The sequence below is a fragment of the Saccoglossus kowalevskii genome, chromosome 4 (genome assembly GCF_978046115.1).
Source record: "Saccoglossus kowalevskii chromosome 4, keSacKowa6.1, whole genome shotgun sequence".
Taxonomy (NCBI): Eukaryota; Metazoa; Hemichordata; class Enteropneusta; family Harrimaniidae; genus Saccoglossus; species Saccoglossus kowalevskii.
In genome coordinates, this window is record NC_140644.1 from 15485934 (window position 1) to 15507854 (window position 21921).

General features: G+C 35.8%; 1 protein-coding gene across 3 annotated transcripts in view; it reads left to right on the top strand.

The window, feature by feature from the left end:
* Window positions 1-909: 909 nt before the first annotated feature.
* The window catches only part of LOC100377298 (nuclear pore complex protein Nup98-Nup96-like), a 51430-nt gene continuing 30418 nt past the window's right edge, over window positions 910-21921 (top strand). The window contains exons 1-19 of one of the 3 annotated variants that reach the window (XM_085497836.1): window positions 910-1104; window positions 2035-2122; window positions 2742-2780; window positions 3984-4184; window positions 8641-8787; window positions 9733-9875; window positions 11807-11914; window positions 12314-12491; window positions 12949-13112; window positions 13261-13392; window positions 14222-14369; window positions 14605-14802; window positions 15661-15727; window positions 16358-16463; window positions 19425-19565; window positions 19720-19827; window positions 20186-20286; window positions 20650-20718; window positions 21074-21435. In XM_085497836.1, coding sequence (XP_085353962.1) covers window positions 2065-2122; window positions 2742-2780; window positions 3984-4184; window positions 8641-8787; window positions 9733-9875; window positions 11807-11914; window positions 12314-12491; window positions 12949-13112; window positions 13261-13392; window positions 14222-14369; window positions 14605-14802; window positions 15661-15727; window positions 16358-16463; window positions 19425-19565; window positions 19720-19827; window positions 20186-20286; window positions 20650-20718; window positions 21074-21435 — 2470 coding nt within the window. In that variant the 5' untranslated portion in view covers window positions 910-1104; window positions 2035-2064. Of the gene's footprint in view, window positions 1105-1262; window positions 1305-2034; window positions 2123-2741; window positions 2781-3983; window positions 4185-8640; window positions 8788-9732; window positions 9876-11806; window positions 11915-12313; window positions 12492-12948; window positions 13113-13260; window positions 13393-14221; window positions 14370-14604; window positions 14803-15660; window positions 15728-16357; window positions 16464-19424; window positions 19566-19719; window positions 19828-20185; window positions 20287-20649; window positions 20719-21073; window positions 21436-21921 lie in introns of those variants that run through there. The other 2 variants (XM_085497838.1, XM_085497837.1) reach the window with 2 other exon arrangements.

Genomic DNA, 21921 nt, shown 5'->3' on the forward strand with positions numbered 1-21921 from the left:
GAATAATCTGTTTACCCGTACGCGGATAGAGACAAAAGATGGTCTGTCGTTGCCAGACCGGTGATAGAGGGACTGTGCCGTGATCATGGACGTACTAGAGACGTACTAGTATGTCCATGCCGTGATTACACTTTGTAATAGAAGTTAGATTCTTCTTTCCCATCAAACTTGAGCTTGGACATCCTTTTTAAATTAGATTTGTTACGATTCATTAATAGGGATAATTGGGAAGTGATTCGATATGATCATTCATTGATTTTAAATACATATGTGTATATTTTAAATCAAACAAACACCTTATGTTGACAATGTGTTATTTTAACCTTAAAACCTTAAAATTGCAAAAAAAATAGATAATAAATTATAAAATTAAAATATATGAACAAAATAATAATTTGAAAAATAAAATTAAAAGAATAAACTGGGAAAATGTTATCCCTGGCCACATTGCGTGAACATTTTGCATTTTGCATTCTGCAGTCACGCTTGTTCACTTGTGTAGATTTCTTGGGGTGTTTAAACTGGAGTACCCGTCCTGTTTATTTTTATATTACATCATGGACGTTAAAATATATCTATTTCTTACTTCCGTGATTACATCTTGACTGAAAATAATACTTGCAAGCGTCAGCTGACGGCGGCGGGAAATCCCACCACACATGCGCAATCCACACAAGCTATGAGTTTATGTGCGCATGCGTGCTGACTACTTAGGTGCTCAGTGATAAATTCATATGATATCTCACGAACAACTATAAATTAGAACATACTGAAAAACAGACATCACGATATTCAGTATCATATGATTCATATATTTTTAAATCAATACTATTTAAAAATAATAGCATTCAGAATAAGAGTGCACTTTCCATGGTGTCCTTTGTGTTGCATATTTGTTGTAATCTTAGGGGGCTTGATAATGTAGTGTAGCCGGACCGATCGTGGTAAATCTGGTAATACTGACATACTATTATTACGTTTAGAACCGGATTTTACCTGATGTAGTACTGCTGAATGTGTTGTATATAAGCGTGTTGTTAATTACATGTCACCAGACTACTGCTGGTCAGTATTTTCGCACACAGTACTGTGCACGTTTTACAGGTATGTGTATTGCTCACCAACGCCATTTGCATCTGTGCTGTCCTTGGATATGGTCTGACATCAACCAATTGCATCCCAGTGGTGGGGTGTTTCTTTCGCTTAGCAATAACGATATATTCACATTGAATGATTATGTTATTAAAAAGATTAGTTCATCTGCCAAAAGTATAATGCATCGTAAGTTTGGACTACTGTAACAGGTACGACTTTCCTGTACCATATGATCCATATTTCAAGCGAATGACAACGAAATTATCGACCCAAAAACATCGTGCCATCATATATGTCAGTCGTTCTATGAACCATGGAGCTAAAATTAGTTCCATGTATGAACACACTTAACTAGATTCAGCCTGCAGAATGGAAACAAGTTAAAAAAAGCACATTTTATTTGTTTTCAATTTAAAGTTGCATTATGACATTATTCATAATAATGTGAAATATTGGATGACTGAATTTGAACGAATTACTACGAACCGCAAGATGTTATCCAAGGACAGATATTCCTTCTATATATTATTTTAAATACAAGAATAAAAAATGACATGACAAATATTTCAGTTTTGTCCCTATTGATAAATATGGGCAAATCACTAGAAATATTTGAGAATTCATTCCGATTTATCGCCACAGTTACAAATTACATCAAGTTCCAGTACATTATACAAGGACATAAATTCTATCCATATAGTATTTTGAATTCAAAAATGTTTTTGTTGTGTTTAGGCAAAGACCTTGGGGTTTGTGGTGTATATTGATCTGCCGATCTGGTCAAGAGGTCAAACAGAATCCAGTAAACTTGTAGATTATTAGGCTGCAGATCTTAGTTGGCTTCGTTATTAATGCAGATTTCACGAATTATTGTATTCTCAAACTTTATTACAGTATTAGACGCATAATAATGTGTTGTATGACTACTTTTTTTTCCAGATAAAAAACAATTACTGTATATAGCTCAAGATGTTTGGAGGACAGAATAAGACCCCATTTGGAGGGGCATCTTTTGGTACACAACAAGGTAAATCTTTTTAACATGAATTTGTGTTGCTCACATTATCTATATTTTTCTGAGTTGCACACAGGGGCATTTACAATTTGCATTCTAATCTAATTGCAGATACTTTTAGTCCAACATCCAAATTTTTATGTATGGAGGAGTCATATTTGATGGTCTGAATATGTAGGAATTGGAAATATTTGATATTTCTCTCTTGTTCTTGAATTCAGAACAGGGGTGAATCTTTGTAAATATACACTGACCTGGACATGCCATTAGCAAATGAAATTTGAACTTTCAATCAAATGGAAAGCTGGAATGATTTTTATCATTTAAATGCACTGAAAATCATTGAAATTTCAACAAACTGTAAATGCATTAATTATTAGCTGGTATTTAATTTTGTTATTTTCATTGATAATTGAAATTCGCTAAAATAAATCCATGTGAACTTTTAGAATACCAATAGGACTCGGAGTGAAATTAAATGGTTTTACAGTAAATATTTTCTGCAGTTAATGCAAACTGAAAGTTTAAATTATTTCGCAGTGCAGCTATAGGAATGATATTAGAATGAAAATTCAATACATGTATTGAACAGTAACATTAAATTAATTAATTAATTTGTTTCTTTTTGTAGCTGGTTTTGGCGCAGCAGCAACAACACCATTTGGACAATGTAAGAGTTTGTATAATTGCTATATAATAATACATTTTACATATCATTTTATACAGTACAGTACAGTACATGTAAAACTTAATTTCCTAGCTGGCTTTCAGTTTCCTTAACCTTTTCATAGAAACTTATAATTTTCAAAATGCGTATCATTGTCATCAATAATTTTAACTTCTGATTTGTGGTATTTTCCTGTGTTATTAATAAGAAACACAATTAGGCAGATTACTTTAGGTGGGTTAGGCAGATTACTTTAGGTGGGTTAGGCAGATTACTTCAGGCAGGTTAGGCAGATTACTTTAGGCAGGTGAGGCAGAATACTTCAGGCAGGTTAGGCAGAATACTTCAGGCAGGTTAGGCAGAATACTTCTGGCAGGTTAGGCAGAATACTTCAGGCAGGTTAGGCAGATTACTTTGCATAGTTTTACATATGTAGCAGTTTTGAAAGCAAGCCAGCCAGCTTTAAGCTAGCTAAATTAACGTTAAGATATGTTCTGATCATGCTATATGTATATAATAATTAATATTGACTGTTATGTATTTCACATTATTTGTATGTATTTTAAATTACTGTAAAACATGTTGAAAAAGCAACATGCATTTTTAGCGAATTGTGGTAAAATGACGTAATAGCAAAATGTTGATTTAGCGAATCGCTCTTGTCATTGTGGATTTCATGTGTTCACAATACTTGTCTGTCGCGCGCAAAAACAAATGCACAGTTATCATCTCTATAAAAACAAAGAAAACTGTCAAGTGTAATTTGATTCTGTTCGCAATGATAAAAAACTGATTCAACAGGGATTTGAAAAAGCGGGTATCGTTGCTGCGTTACATCCAGAATATTGACATTTTATATTGGGACTCAAAAATTAATAAGTACTACTAATTTCCTTATTAATATATCAGTATCACTTTATTTATTTATTTTCATTGAAATAATGACCACGTTTATTATTTTGTGTCAATTTACTTTTCAATAAAGTGTATCTATCATGTCAGTACGTTTTTTTGTGTTGCTTACAAAGTGTGTGTGGAGAAAAAGGACGTTGTTTGGCGACCATTTTGAATTTATAATAAAGTCATTAGCGACATCTTGAATTAGCGAATCAGTTCTCTCGCTAAATTTGATAAAAAGACATGCTCGCGAAAAAGACATGTTTTACAGTATTTACTGAAACCCTGATTTTTGTTTTCTTTCAACAGCAGCTGGAAGTGGCGTAGGCAGTTTATTTGGTAACAAGGCAGCAACACCAGTAGGCTTTGGCACACCCAATGCATTTGGAGCACAGACCCCTGGTAGTAGCTTATTTGGAACATCAACTGCTGCCACATCGACTGTCAACACAGGAGGCCTGTTTAGTAATCAAGGTAGTGCCTTTGGAACAAAACCAACAACTAGCACAAGTAAGGACTAGATAAACAGGGTTGCATCAGAGATGAATTCGTGCACCCAAATTGTATACTTCGTGATCTTTGTACAAATTTTAGGATTCCTTTTACCGCACTGGTAATTGAGAATCTCCTATACTCTTATAATTCCTAGTCCTGGTAACCAACCCATCTGTCATTTGCCCTGCTTGCTACAATAGTGTGGAAATTCTCCTGAGATTTTAGGTTGTCTTGATGTATAGACAGGTCATATTTTTGTCATTCTAGCAACTGTCAGTCGATTTATCTAATGGGGGAAAAATTTCATTTCCGGTAGTTTTGAAGAGAGTAAAGTTTTTAGAATAGAGAATTTTGTTGGAATTGATCACAAAAGCATTAGGTGACGTACACAATTCATCTTTTGTCAAAACACAATTGTATGTTTCATCGTCATAAAAAATAATAAAAACAGGTTGTGAAAATATGACTGAGTTAGCATTGAAGAAAGTGCTTTTTATTAGAGGGGAAATGAATTAGAGCTTTTATGGTATATCAGTAATCAAATTTTTTAGCTCCTGTGAAATGGACCTTATGTGGTACCGGTGTCTGTGACTCTGTGACTAAAATTTGTTCCACTGATAACTCAAGATCTGCAATTTCAATTCAAATGAAATTTGGCACACAGCTAATATATTTTGGTGCAATTCCATGCATATTAATTACCGGGTAGTCAATTATTGCTTTAATTAATTTATAACTTAGAGTCTTTAAAGTTTCTTAACAAATATTTGACTAGGGTGAGTAGCCTAATTTGCATATTGCAATAACGTATTCTGTCACAAAAAAAAACTGGTAATATTTCATTGGAAGGTCTGCAAATTTGCGAATTTTAGTATATAATGATTTATTATATCATGATGTTATTTGAGCAGAAAAAGCGACTAAAAACATCAAATGTATGCGAGTATGGGGAGTACAGTACGTATGCGCAGTTACAAGAGTGACACAGACATTTTTTCAGTTTGACGAAAAAGCCCTACCCTTTCCGATTTTCATGAACGCAAGTTCAATTTCACTTTGTGCGTCATATTCATCAATATACAAAATCGAAAACAGATGCCGTACAACCTTCTGCCAATCTTGATTCGTAAATGTGCTGGTTACATGTACAATGTTCTCCTTGGGCCTGCGTCTCTTAGACAATAGCCACGTAACTTTTGTTTCGCCCACGATTCTGCAGTGTTCTCATCAGATCTTTTAAGGGTATCAGGACCGATACTGTTCTTTCTTTCGACTTTACTGTTTCCCTCAAGCTGGGCTGTTTCCAGGCCATTGTTTTGCAGTGATGAATCAGAACAGAACAATACAATTCTGTGTGAACTGATCGATCCTAACTTCTTATCTGGATACACGTATTCACCTGCGGATACTTCGGCCTACTTTCAAGCATGAATATAGAAGGAAATCATCGATTTTTTTTTTCAGTATCGTTCCAGACTTTGCATGAAATTTATATAATAATCACAGTGATCACTACTATTGGGTTCAAAAATTATTTATGATCATTCAAAATATAGTGGCCATGGCTGTCGGTTCAACCCAGTACTGACCTTCACCGCTATTGCGACACCATGAGCAGAGAAAAGGAAAGCTGAATCCCCACGTCTACACTTAATCCATGTATAAGGCAGACACCCGACAACAACAGCAAGGAAGTTTGTCAGTTTTATTCAAAATATAAATTTTCTATTTTACGCATTGGAGCTACACAACGTGACTGAAAGCACTTCCAATGTGATCTAATTTGTAAACAATCTCTTTGCACACGACTCCCAGTGTCTTCTCCTCGAGCAGACTGTAATGTTTCACATTTGTTTTCGCATGGTTTCTATCTTACTCAAATAAAACGAAGCAGTTGATTCCTATTTTATTCTATATAGTGTAAATATGCAAGTTTTTTGTTTTTGCCGAACGAGGACAAGGAAGACAAAATGGTGGTAGTTTTGTGTAGGGTCGATCGCGAGCTTCGGTTTGTATCAAAAGCATGTCTCACAAATGAAATTTTTTTTTTCCGAGCGTCAATTTGATAGCAATTAAACAAATTTCAATTGTTGGCATATGTAAGGGCTGGATCACTTACTTTCAAGGGCTCAAAGTCCGGACGAACATTAAACTACGATGTTTTTATTTATCTGTTCTAGGTATGTTGTACTGACTTTTTAGTTGTACTATTTTGATGATTTAATTTCAAGAATCTGTCAAGGAAACAATCTGTTGTTACTTTACATGTTCACGTATTTCAAAATTTTTCAATAATTCAAAAATTATTCAACTGCAGACAAGACAAATCCTGACCTCATTCATAGAGTGCCTCATTAGTGCCTTTTGTTTACAAGTATAGTGTCCTTGCATGTTTTTCAAAATGCCCATATCAAAATCATGTGTTTCCATATATAGTATGTCATAGATAGTCAGACATCTTGATCAATTTTATAGATGGATTGACCTACATGCAATTACATTCACTTATTAGGCAAAGCCTATACCTTTGTAATACATGCTCTGATAACACGGGAGCTATTTACAGTTCAACTTTGATTTTGTTTTTGGATCAATGAAATAAAACTTACTTTGTCATTCACTTAAATACATGCACCACTAATACCAGGGATAATGCAAAAATGATATTTATTAGCCAATCAACATCAGTCACCTACTGACCATTAAATGTGAAATCTGAGAAATTCCAGACTATTACGGAATGGGAGACAACCCTTGGAATGATAGGACTGTTACCAGGCAACAGAACTCCTTAGAACTCCTTACTTGTTTTGCTAACACTTAATATTTTTAACTACATGTATATCTAATTCTTAGTGTTTCTTCAATGCTTTTATAAACCACAATCAAGTATACATGTATCTTTTAAAATCATAATCCTTTAAATGAGTTTCAATGAGAAATCTAGTCATCCTTTCATGGCATAACATCCAGTTTTTGTTCTTATTGATTCATGCTTTAAAATTCTCAATACATGCTACAGTGTATATCTTGACATTGGTTGTGGACATTTTTATTGGCTTTTTTTTTTTATAATCAGTATAAACTGACATTCAATGTCCACAAACAAGAAAGCTAAATGTTAACTTCTCATTGAGTTTCATTCAAATGCAAATTACACATATCACTAATATCACTAATATCACTGCATTTCATGTGAGTTTGACTCGCACATTTCAAGATATTAGCTTTACCGTAAAATCAACACTTCTACTTTTCATCTCATTATAACTGTATGTGATTGATTGTATCTAACCATGGTTCAATGTAAAAAATCATAAATTGTTTTTGAAAATGAAATTTACACAAAAGTACTGTAAATTGCTTTAGTTTCAATGAGGGATGCATTTTCGTGAATTTTGCACATCACAGAAAATCACAGGGGTGACTTCCACTGGGGTCTTAGGGAGTCATAGTGACTTGTACTGGGATCCTAGGGAGTCATAGTGACTTGTACTGGGGTTCTAGGGAGTCATAGTGACTTGCACTGGAGCCCTAGGCAGTCATAGTGACTTTTACATGGGTCCGAGGGAGTCACAGTGACTTCCACTCAGGTCACAGAATTATTTTGTGAAAGGTGGCAAATCCTGACTTTAGCTTTAAAGGGGTTAAGCTACCTATATTAAAAACAAACAAAATTCATGAATATGATATGAAATAAAACTAAAGAAACTTTTGCAGTGCTCATAGCTTGTGTTGCCTTGTGTGTTACACTGTGAACCATTTTAGTTTATGGGAGATATTTTTTCATGAACATGAGATCTGGAGAAACCTACAGAATATTTCTACATTCATCCATAATGAAATTGTCATACTTTAACTCGATATTGGTTGAAACTCTTGGCCATAGTATGATTTTGGCGCTAATTCGGAAAATGCTGTAGCAGTGAATATATTGGGTATTATGGGTTAAATAAATATGGGACAAACAAAGGTCATAGCGTCGTAGTCGCGTCAAACATCGCGTGGGATTCGACAAACTCAAAAGTATTTTGGGGACATTTCCATGCTTAATAATGTGCTGTCCACATTTAATGATAGGCAATTTCGATTAAGTGAGGGTATTCGGAAGCAATATTCCTCTGTCGAAGATCGGCCGGTCGGTGTGAGCTACGAAATAAGGAAATTCGAGTTCAAAATCAAATCGTTCGATTTTTGCGGCAGACGTTCGACGCGCGTCTTTCATGCATCTCGCGAGATCTCGCAATTGTACAGAAAATCACCTATTGATTTTAACAATAATATGGTTCATAGTGATGAATCACAGTGATATTCACAAAAAATTGTCCTCACTATTGCCATCAAATGCTCAAATCCCAAGAATTGAAATGGTTTTACATTCAGTGTATTTGAAAAAGTGTTCTGAAGACAAGGCTTCTTTAGACTGATCTCAATAACATAATTAATTTGCTGTTTGTTGTGTTCTACTTAGGCGGTGGTTTCAACTTTGGTGGACAGACCCAATCAACAGGTTTGTTTGGAACAGCTGGCACTTCAGGCACCACGGGTACAACAGGTTTGTTTGCCACGCCCTCCACATCTACTGCCGGTGGTGCAGGCTTTGGTGCTAATTTTGGAGGTAAATGATTGTATTATTTGTACAAATCTTTAAATTGTTTTCTGAGGTCATTCCATTAGCTTTATTTGGGTATTGGTACTATGATGTGAAATATTTGTTAGTTTGAAAATACATGTACATGAATAATATTCAAAGCATTTTCCCGATTTGCCCATTTTTCAATTTAGAACAAAGGCGAACCTTTGTGCGTCTAAGTACATTGGAACACCATTCAAATTTGTTAACAAATGAAATTCAAACAAACAATATAATGAGAATTTGAAACACTCGCCAATTTTTGGATGCATTGGAATTCATTGACACATGAAAGTTTCCTGCAATTTGTGTCAACCAATACAGACTAATAACACATAATGATCTATGGTTCTCCAATAAAACTTGAAATTCTGAATGATCTCAGAGTGCAACTTTAACGCCTTATGAACCCTTTTCTTCAATTTATTGCGTTCAGCTAATATAATCAAACATACATCTATATCACAAGTTAGTTATACCACATGTAATCATTATACAGTCATGTGTGCACTTCTAAAAACATGCAAATTTGACAAGTCTAGATTATTGACTAAGTTAGGAGGTATTCTGAGGCCTTTTTGGTATTAAGGGGTAAAACATAGGCGTCCAAAGGAATGTTTTGTCATTTGTTCACTATTTTGGTATGCAGGAACATATGGACTAAATTTAACTGTGTATTACTTGTGAAGTGGTCAGTGTTAAGCAATTGTAAGAGCAATTTCAGTTATTAGCTGAAAGAGGTAATTTGGTTGCAATTGCCAAATAAATGAAGGTTAACTTACGGCATAGGTGTACGTTGCAAGACTAATAAAGAATTCTTTTACCAGTGGTAAAAGTAAATTATATTTACAATCGTTCACTTGTAACTTACTGTGGCTACCCCAATTCATCTGTAATTGTATAATTTTTTGTTATTGTCATTACATTCAGGTACAGCAGGAAGTGGTGGTCTGTTTGGTCAGACGGCTGCCACAGCACCATTTGGACAAACTGGAACAACACCCACTGCTGGACTTTTTGGTGCTGGTGGGTTTGGTGCCAATGTTCCCACAGGTACAACTATAAAATTCAATGTAAGTACACAGTCTGCATTTATTTACTTATTAATTAATGTTTGGATCTTTCCGGAACCGAATCTCAATTGTGCATGGATGGATTCAGTTTAAACTTGGTACACAAATTGAACATAATGAAACCTTGATGTATTTCATTTTATTTTTCCGATTAGTTTCTAAATGGCTGACTGGCAGCCATCCTGTTCAAACAAATGCAGTTCCATGGAATCGTATCTTATACATGCCTTGACTAATCAAGTTTAAACTTCACACATACATCACAAATCAAGTCGTACACATATGTATATATCATGAGTTTATAATAAAGACAGGGACTATGTCATTGAATATTGCTTATATATACATTTTTGACCCCCGTGTGCGAAGCACAAAAGGGAGTCTTTGCAGTTACCCTGTCTGTATGTCTGTATGTCTGTATGTCTGTATGTCTGTATGTCTGTCTGTATGTATGTATGTATGTATGTATGTCACTTTTTTTGTTCCACCGTTATCTCAAGAACCACTAATCAAATTTTGATGAAACTTGGTATATAGATGCTCTGGGATAATGCGCAGAGTTGATTAGGTTTTGGTAAAAATCTATGAATATTAATTACCTAATTTGCATGATAATTAGCTGATTTTTAGCTGTTCCAAGACTGTTCCACTGATATCTGAAGAACCACTCATTGGATTTTGATGAAATATGGCACATGGATGCTCTGAACTAGTGCGCAGATTTGATTAGTTTTGGGTGAAAATCTATGAATATTAATTACCTAATTTGCATGATAATTAACTGATTTTAAGCTGTTCTATGACTTTTCCACTGATTTTTGAAGAACCACTCATTGGATTTCAATGAAACTTGGCACATGGATGCTCTGAACTAATGCACAGATTTGATTAGTTTTGGGTAAAAATCTGTTAATATTATTAATTACCTAATTTACATAATGATTAATCAATTTTCGGCTTTTCCACTGATATCTCAAGTACTAATCATAACATTTCAATAAAACTTGGTACATAGGTGTCCTATGACACTGCACAGACCTGATGGTTTTTAGGGTAATATCAGTACATATTAATTACCTAATTTGCATAATCAACTTTCAGCTTTTGATATTTCGAGTAGTAATGATCACGTTTCAATGAAACTTGGTACATAGTTACTTGTGGACTGTGCAGAGACCTAATTAGTTTTTTGGTAAATATTTGTGCATATTAATCACCTTATTAGCATAATTAGTTAATTTTCAGCTTTTCACCTGATATCTCAAGTACTAATCATCACATTTCAATGAGACTTGCGACATAGATATTCTAGGACTATGCAGAGACCTGATTAATTTTGAGATAAAAAATTGTGCCTATTAATTACCTAATTTGCATAATTAGTTAATTTTTTGCTGTTCTTATGGCTGTTGCACTGATGTCTAAAAACCACTCATTGGATTTCAATGAAACTTTTAAATAGTACCCATCACATTTCAATGAACCTAAGACTATGCACCATATTAGTTTTTGGTAAATATTTATGCTTTTTAATCACCTAATTAACATAATTAATACTAATATCTCAAGTATTGATCATCACATTTGAATAAAACTTGGTACATAAATGCTCTAGGACAATAGACAGCCTGATTAATTTTAGATTAAAATCTGTTCATATTAATTCTCTAATTAGCATAATAATTAATATTTTTTTGGTTCTAATCACATTCCAATGAAACTTTGTACATTGTGCAGACCTTATTAGTTTTACACCTAAATCTGTTCATATTAGTTACCTTATTTGCATAATTAGTTTTCAGCTATTCCATCAATATCTCAAGTATAAGTAATTTTGAATTAATTTTTAATGTGTCTCCAAAACACTCAGCACACGGGAGTTCTTTCTAAGCTTTCTTTGATCTTATACTGTTTTGCATATTTCGTGACAGCCGCCTACGGGTACAGATATAATGCAGAAGAGTGGTGTTTCCTCCAATATCAATACAAGACATCAGTGTATCACAGCTATGAAAGAATATGAAAGTAAATGTTTGGAGGTAAGAAATACTAAGTCATATGAACACAAACAAACTCCGAACTGGGTGTGCCGGTGGTGCAGCGTGGATTTATGAAAATGCTCTCCCTTTGAAAATAATGTACTATGTAGTGTAGTTTAGTAATTTTCGCAGATGGAACCAAATGCTTAACCAGGAGGAGCCGTGTTGTTTATGGCACAACATACTTCTACAGTGTAAAATGTGATTGTCCGTATTTACTTTATTTGAAGCTTTTATTTCATTATACTACTTATATTGACCATAAACACACCTGTTCCATTTACATAAGCGATTACCATGCTAATAGAGTAAATATGGTATGTAGGTTTTAGTGACAGATACTCTGATTTCACTGCCAGTAGACTGTTCTTTTAAGTATTAATGTATTTGTCTTGTCAGGAATTAAGACTTGAGGACTACGGAGCAAACCGTAAAGGTCCAGGTACTGGGGCTGGATTACTTGGAGCAGGTGGCTCCATATCACAGCCAGATGCCAGTAAAGTAGGTGGATTGTTTGGAGCTACCGCTACTGGCACTACTGGTGGCCTGTTTGGTCAAAATAAAACGTTTCCTGCAGGTATGTCAGTTTATTCAAGTTTCACCAAAAAGAAATTGAGGAATTTAAATTTGGAAGTGTGTTCAGTTGAAGATGGTGTTTTTGGATTACCCATAATACTTTGCTAGTTAATAACATACAAGACTGATAAACTTTACTTTTGAAGAATTCCAGAATTGAATGAAATGAAATGAAATGAAACCCCTTATAACATATTACATATTTAAACCATTTAATTTAAACTGCTGGGAATTTTCTTGATGGATTATTTTATAGCATTTAGGAAGGCAAAAGTCACTGACACTCGGGATTCTTACTGACTCGCAGAATTCAAGAAAATTTCTCTATTGCGAAATTACAGTATATAATTCATATCGCTATATGTTCATAATATAATGGAACTCCATGGCAACTGATGTGATGTGATAATGACATAGGTAATGCAGTGCTCTCTAACCTTAAAAAAAAATGTTTATAGCAGGCACAACTGGATATGGACAGACTGCCTCTGGTAGCTTATTTGGACAGACTGCACAGCCACAACAAACAAGTCTATTTGCTAGCAAGGCTGGTGGCTTTGGCGCAAGTACTGGTTCATCATTGTTCACTGGCACAACAGGATTTGGACAAACTCAACAAAAGGTACGTTTTTTTTATTAGTTGTTCACAATGTGCATCTTCATTAGCGGTTGACATGCTGACAAGTCAAAATCAATGGAAAATGGACTAGTCAGTCACATGGAATCGTAGTAATTGTGTAAGTAACAAATCCTTGTTTGATGTATTTCAGAGTCTATTTGGCCAGCCACAGGCGAGTACTGGTTTATTTGGAGCAACGCCGACTACATCTGCCACGGGATTTGGAGCAACTGCTACAGCTCCCTTTGGACAGACATCTGCATTCGCACAACAAAGCCAGGCTGTAGGTATATCTTATGATACAGTATGTAATTCAACAACATATTGTTGTTAAAGATCCTATGTTTAAATTTTCACCATTACTGACTGAAATTGTATTTCTTCTAATATTCTAAATTGAAGTGCGGTGGTCGTGGATGTTTGAATTTTGTGTAAATAAACACTGAATTTTCATGTATTGTATTTGCAACTGTGGCAATCATATTGAACAGGGCTTGGTGCGGTGCCGTCATCCTTTAAATATTTTCATTGTGGTAATATCTGATGTTAAGTGAGTTCAGCATTCTATAAATGTCTGTATATAACTGTAAACTGTAAAGACAGGGAAAATCAGAGTCATGATGAAAATTACTCTTGGGTCCGACAATGACAGTGTCTGTCAGTGTCGAATATCATAAAATCAAGTAAATTCTTAGCTTTGAAAATTAAGCAGTTTGCAGTATAGTGAAAAAAGTAATATCGCCTGACAACAAATTGTTTTGTTTATGAAGGTCTTTGAATGGAATGGACTGAACAATGGTTCAGGACCATGTAGTTTTACTGAAATTTATTGTAAATATCATTGAAAAATTGCATGTTATTTGTCTAGATGCTTTCAATTGTTTACAATTGTTGATGCATGGAAATCCATCTGACATGTGCTTTATCGATCGATAAAACCAATGTCCCAATACATGTAGAAGCCCAATGTCATTTCTGCATTAACACATGGTTACCTGTCAGATTTTACAAGTGAGAAAGCTTTTTTTATACATAGCAGATTCAGCCAGCCGAGAGTGCATCAATGTATATATTGTAATTCTCTCATAATCATTTATTTTTTTTCTTTGCAGGGAAGTTTATTTAAACCTGGTACAGGATTTCCTACTGCTGCTCCTACTTCTGCTTTGTCGTTTGGTGCAACTGCTCCTGGAAGTGGACTGTTTGGTGCCAATAAACCTGCTTCTGGTCTGAGTTTAGGAGCTACAGCAACAAGTCTTGGTAAGTATTATACTGATTCTTTCAATGTGTTGCATCACTTATGATGCTGGCCGTATTCTCCACCAGGAGACAAGGAAATGATGATATGATTTTATTTACTATTGCACTATAGGACCATTCATGATGTCATGTCAATGTCTTGTTTTCATCTTGCTGTTATCATTGCTATCAAATCAAACTGTATTTTATTTTGTACTGAATTTCTAATATTATCATTTTATCTATTTGTGTTTAGCACCTGGCTTTGGTACAACCACACCTGCAGGAAGTCTCTTTGGTAAACCCAACACATTTGGCACAGCAACCGGTCTGAATACCAGTGGATTGATGAGTACTGGACTTGGTGCCGGATTTGGTACTGGTACCACAACCTCTTTGTTTGGAAACACTCCTAAACCAACCACTGGGCTTGGAACATTCGGTTCTACTTTAGGTGAGTAGCACAATGGCGTGTGTGATTTATTTAATACGGTAGCTCATTTTCAGTAACTTGTTGGATCTTGTATGATGATAATTTGTTGCAAACAACAAGTAGTAAGGTCTGAGCATATCTTCACTTTTAAAACTGGAGTATCTGCCTAAATATGTCTCATATTATTAACGTAGGTAAGTACTACGAAGAATAAGTTGAAATTGATAATGACAATGATACTCACTTTGAAAATTATAAGTTACAATGAAATAATGAAAAAGTTGTTGTTGCATCAGACTCATGATCGGTAGACCAGAGTTCAAATTCGAACACTAAAAAGGGTCAAACCCCTATCCTGGGTGAGTATGCCAGAGGCTCACTGGGAAGGCTAAATCCACTGACTGACATTCATTCACTATCGGATGCGACTATGGGGAAATCATTGTTAAGGTCCGCAGGTGCTTGTGTTCAACCGTGCCTTGTTGATGCCAGAATAGAGCATCAAATTTCCATTTGACAGAAAGATGGTCGCACACACAGCCCTGTCATGTAGTCCTAAACATGAATATGGTTTCTGTGGCAAAAATGCACATACAGTTTGAACATAGAAAAAAAGTCTAAAGAAACAGTGACATTCAATGTACACAACTGCCACCTAACACGAAAATATATACCCGGTAATAATGATAAAAAAATAACTACGTATGAATCTCATTTTACTGGCATTGCATACCATTTTCTTATATCCTAAATACTTTGTGCGTGTCTTAATTATGCACTCAGTATTAAAATCACAAATTGCTAATTTAAAGTATGTTTTGTTTCCCAAATTTCTCAATGTTTATAATACAATTTCAAATTTGATATTGTTGATGACAGGTAGTGGGCTTGGAACTGGTTTTGGTACTGGTCTTGGGGTGGGAACGACAACAACCAGCCTTGGCACGTAAGTAAATTCTTGTTTCTTCATATCACAAAGATTACAGTCAAACCCATGTAAAGCGACCACACAAGGGACTATCTTTGAATAGTCCATTTTCTGTTCACTGCGAGATCACATGTTATGCGTGAAATCGAACTTAACAACAGGACAAACAAAGGTCATAGCATTGTAGTGGCGACAAACAAACGTGAAAGTATTTTGGCGATATTTCCATGCTTAATAATGTGCTGTACACATTTGATGATAGTCAATTTCAATGAAGTATTAGGGTATTCAAATGCAATATTCCCCTGTTAAAGATCGGCTTTTTGATGTGAGCTACGAAATAAAGAAATTCAAGTTCAAAATCGAATAGTTGGTCACATAAAACAGGTTGTCTTTATACACAGGTTGGTCATAAGTTATGCCCTTGGGACGGTGGTCTTTATATAGAGGTGGTCACTAACACAGGTTATATATGTTGTATATGTTATGCATGTATTCATGCAAACTTTGTTTTGTAAATTCTTTCTTGTGTGACTGTAGATAAACAGTTTAATTTGTCGTAACTATTTACTTATATTATACACAAGTTGTAAGTACTGTTATAGCCGAAGTATTCAAGTCTGTTTTTTTTTTTCGTTTTTTTTTCAGTGATCCAAATGTAGCTGTAGCTCAGCAAGCTCAACTCCAACAACAGATTGCTGCCTTAACCAGTTCTCCTTTTGGTGACTCACCACTCTTCAGAAACACTCTACAGGTAAGTTTCTTTCAAAGACAATAACGATCCCTAATTACTGCAATGGTTGTTGCACTGCACTTATGATTGTTGCACTGCACTCATGATTGTTGCACTGCACTCATGATTGTTGCACTGCACTCATGATTGTTGCACTGCACTCATGATTGTTGCACTGCACTCATGATTGTTGCACTGCACTCATGATTGTTGCACTGCACTCATGATTGTTGCACTGCACTCATGATTGTTGCACTGCACTCATGATTGTTGCACTGCACTCATGATTGTTGCACTGCACTCACGATTGTTGCACTGCACTCATGATTGTTGCACTGCACTTATGATTGTTGCACTGCACTCATGATTGTTGCACTGCACTCATGATTGTTGCACTGCACTCATGATTGTTGCACTGCACTCATGATTGTTGCACTGCACTCATGATTGTTGCACTGCACTCATGATTGTTGCACTGCACTCATGATTGTTGCACTGCACTCATGATTGTTGCACTGCACTCATGATTGTTGCACTGCACTCACGATGGTTGCACTGCACTCACGATGGTTGCACTGCACTCACGATGGTTGCACTGCACTCACGATTGTTGCACTGCACTCACGATTGTTGCACTGCACTCACGATTGTTGCACTGCACTCATGATTGTTGCACTGCACTCATGATTGTTGCACTGCACTCATGATTGTTGCACTGCACTCATGATTGTTGCACTGCACTCATGATTGTTGCACTGCACTCATGATTGTTGCACTGCACTCATGATGGTTGCACTGCACTCATGATGGTTGCACTGCACTCATGATTGTTGCACTGCACTCATGATTGTTGCACTGCACTCATGATTGTTGCACTGCACTCATGATTGTTGCACTGCACTCATGCTGCACTCATGATTGTTGCACTGCACTCATGATTGTTGCACTGCACTCATGATTGTTGCACTGCACTGCACTCATGATTGTTGCACTGCACTCATGATTGTTGCACTGCACTCATGCTGCACTCATGATTGTTGCACTGCACTCATGATTGTTGCACTGCACTCATGATTGTTGCACTGCACTCACGATTGTTGCACTGCACTCACGATTGTTGCACTGCACTCACGATTGTTGCACTGCACTCACGATTGTTGCACTGCACTCACGATTGTTGCACTGCACTCACGATTGTTGCACTGCACTCACGATGGTTGCACTGCACTCACGATGGTTGCACTGCACTCACGATGGTTGCACTGCACTCACGATGGTTGCACTGCATTCACGATGGTTGCACTGCACTCACGATGGTTGCACTGCACTCACGATGGTTGCACTGCACTCACGATGGTTGCACTGCACTCACGATGGTTGCACTGCACTCATGATGGTTGCACTGCACTCATGATGGTTGCACTGCACTCATGATGGTTGCACTGCACTCATGATGGTTGCACTGCACTCATCAGGCAGATGTGAGTTTAGGACAATCTTGGCTAAAAGTCCACAGCTTGCAATGATAAGATTTTGAAGATCACAAAGCCATCACATAGAATATGGATTCTGTAGCAAAACACACTACTAGTATATGTAGCATAAGCAATTGTACATAAAGTGTCAGAAATGTAAACAAAACTATATTGATTTTGTCTTGTGCGCACGTACAGGAATTGAGTACTAAGCTAATGTTAATTCTCCATATTCCTCTTTTACAATTCATAGTCAAGATATTAAATGCAAATAAATCTGATCCATTCTTTGAAAATATACCCAAAATATCCAAATACAGGAGGCTCTTCAAAGTTCTTTGTAGGAATGGTTTTGGTAATGCCTGCATATGGAGGACCAAAGAACTCTGACTCAAGAATTTAACTTCTATCAAGATTCTTCATTATTTGGGACATATAGCGACCTATAGAACTTGTGTAACAAACGCATTGTTTACATAAAATTCGCACATGCGTTGCGCGCCGACCCACCGCCTGTCTAAAAATTTTATCAACATTTTAGAAAAAAATGAAACAAAAAACAACTTATAAAAAATTAAAATAAAAGCACAATGAAAAATTAAATTAAAACAAACTTTTTTAGCTCCGCTGTCGACTTTGTCGAGCGGAGCTTATCATACGAGTGATTGTCCGTCGTTGTCGTCCGTGTCAATGTTTTACTTTTTCGACTTCTTCTAGAAAACTACAAGCTGAATGCTTTGATACTTGGTGTATATGTACCTTGGGTAGACCTCTCTTAGGTTTGTTCATTTCATGTTGATATCTTCAATTCTCTAATTTTGGTGAATATTTTTGTCATTTTTGGTAAAAAGTGATATTTTCGACTTCTTGTTAAAAACCGCAAGTCCAATTGCTTTGATACTACATATATATGTACTACATGTGGACCTCTCTCAGATTTGTTCATTTTGTGATGATATCTTCAGTTCTCTAATTTTGGTGAATATTTTTGTCATTTTTGGTAAAAAGTGATATTTTCGACTTCTTGTTAAAAACCGCAAGTCCAATTGCTTTGATATTACATATATAGGTACTACATGTGGACCTCTCTCAGGTTTGTTCGTTTTGTGATGATATCTTCAATTCTCTAATTAATTTATTTTGATGAATATTTTTGTAATTTTTGGTAAAAAGTGATATTTTCGACTTCTTGTTAAAAACTGTAAGTCTGATTGCTTTGATACTATTCATATTGTTCATTTTCTAATGATGTCTTCAGTTCTTTAATTGAAATGTGCATTGCTAACAGCGGAGCTATCTCAGCCGATAGGCTGCTTGTTTTTTTACTTTTTTTATCTGAACAAAAAATTTACAATTAAGATTGCAAAGGCATTTATACTGAATATGCAAAGAATGTATGATTACTCATTTTCCTGTACTAGATGCTCCCTAATAACTATACAACCAATTTGATAGTCTACTCATTCATTTTGCATGCCAAGTGTAACATTGACGTTATTCTTTTCAGGATTCCAGTAGGAAAGAGGAGATACTAAAACCAACCAGTTCAGCAGCTCAAAAAGCGTTGACTACTCCATCACATTACAAATTATCTGTGAGACCTACTGCTAAAATAAAAGCCAAGCCTCTCTACTCGATAGCTGGAAAGGTAAGACATCAGGGCGTGCAATGATATTCAAATCTTATTTTTCTAAATAATGTAATTTTTTATAACTATTTTTTAAGTAAAGTGCATTGAGATTATATGTTTTATGTAATGCGCTATATAAGAAATAAAAATAATAATCTTAATCTGTTCACAGCAACAGTTATTTGATGGTCTGGATGATGAAGACACTGCTCTCAGCTCAGATATATTTATCCCAAGAAAAAACATCAAAAAGTTGGTTATTAAGAACAGCCTCTCTCCAGTAAGTATTTTTTGTGGATACCTGTTGACCGAGTTAACACACGATGCGCACATGGTTAACACACGATGAGCACATGGTTAACACACGATGAGCACATGGTTAACACATGATGAGCACATGGTTAACACACGATGAGCACATGGTTAACACACGATGAGCACATGGTTAACACACGATGAGCACATGGTTAACACACGATGAGCACATGGTTAACACACGATGAGCACATGGTTAACACACGATGAGCACATGGTTAACACGATGAGCACATGGTTACTTATCAGTATGCTTAATCTGATTTCTGACAAGAGCACAGGATTCACTATTAATAAAATAATGCACTTTTATTTATTTTCAGAGCATGGCAGTACAGAGGCCATCCATAGCAATTGAAGAAGAGTTGATTGCACCACAAAGTGAATATCCAGATGAAACAGAAAATGAAAGAAGAGATGCTGAGTAAGTTTTTATCATGATTGAAATCACATTTGTGTTTCAGTTTCTTGTTTTGGAGCACTTCAAGATGCATTGTTTGTACTGTAATGTTGTAATTCCCAAAATTGAGAGATAGTGAATGTCCATTTTCATGAGTGATTTTATGCTTAACGTTCAGAAACTCAACAAAAACAACATTTTCATTTACTACAGATGTTCTACTTGCTTGACCTAAACAATCTGTAAACAATGATTTTTTCACATGTTGAGTGTGCCACATATCTTAACGCAACGCAACACAACACAACATAAAAACATTGAAAACGTATCACAACATTTTATTGCTACTCCACCACACTTCACTAATTCTGGTTTACATTCTTACAGTGTTATTGATATTAGACAAACTCCTAATGACTTTATGAAAACACCAAGGAGTGTTAATAGTCCACTTATGTAAGTTGTCACTTTCTTCATAAATGACTATTTTAATCTATTTCAAATGACTTTGCTTAGCTGGCAAATGTTGCTGTTTTGGTGTTCGGAACAATATGGTGGTGACAGTAATGCTCTGAGTGGCATCATGTTTCCCTGAAAAAATATTGGTGCATTTTGCCATTTTTTGATCAAAATTTTAGAAAATTATAAAAAAATTATGATTGGTAATTAAAGTTGAATTCGGGGCTCAAATAATGCTTGAGGGAATGATCTCACATTTGCAACTTTAAAAAAGTCAATTTGTGTGATTTCTTTTTAATGCATTTGTTGCAAATATTTATTTTCAGTTTTATACAAATATTTCTCTCAATAGCTCTGGAGAGAATGCCAACTTGGATTGTACTATCTCTGCCTTGAATGTGAAAAACAAAACCAAGTCGCAACAACCACCAATACAACCAACACAGACGTCAGATATTGAATCAAGTTTGAACGAAACTGTTGAATCGCATGCCAGTGAAGATGAGGATGAAGACTTGGATATGGCTCCACATCCTGCAGGCATCGTTCTTCGTAGATCAGGATACTATACCATCCCAGGGATGGCTGAGTTAGCAGAGTTGCTAAATAATGGCGATTGTTTTGTGGAAGACTTTGCTGTCGGCAGAGAAGGATATGGCAGTGTTTTCTTTCCCGGATTGACGAACGTGGCGAATCTTAACCTGGATGAGATAGGTGAGACTTTTATGTTATTGTCTAGCTGTAGGTATCAGGGATTGCTCATAAACAGATGTTTTGTATATATTTATAATAATATGCGTAAGGGAAATGACCAAAATCAAACTGGTAATGAACAATGAGCGCATGTTTACCCCCGTTAAGCCGGGGTAAAGTGCCTGTGTTGGTGGTGACCCTCGGGCGGCCAAGGAGCTTATCCCAACTTCCCGAGCATTGGCGGTGCCCCGCGGGAAACCGACCAGTTTGATTTCAGTCACTTGCCTAACTAGCTCATTTGAGTAATACTAAGGTTTCACTGACAACTTGATAACAGCTTTCATTTAGGGAACTGATCATTACCACCCAGCCGGTTTCCTGTGAGTTTGACTCGGTTTACCGTACCGGTCGTTGCTTTACCGTACCGATCGTTGCTTTACCGTACCGATCGTTGCTTTACTGTACCGATCGTTGCTTTACCGTACCGGCTGGACAATTACCGTACTG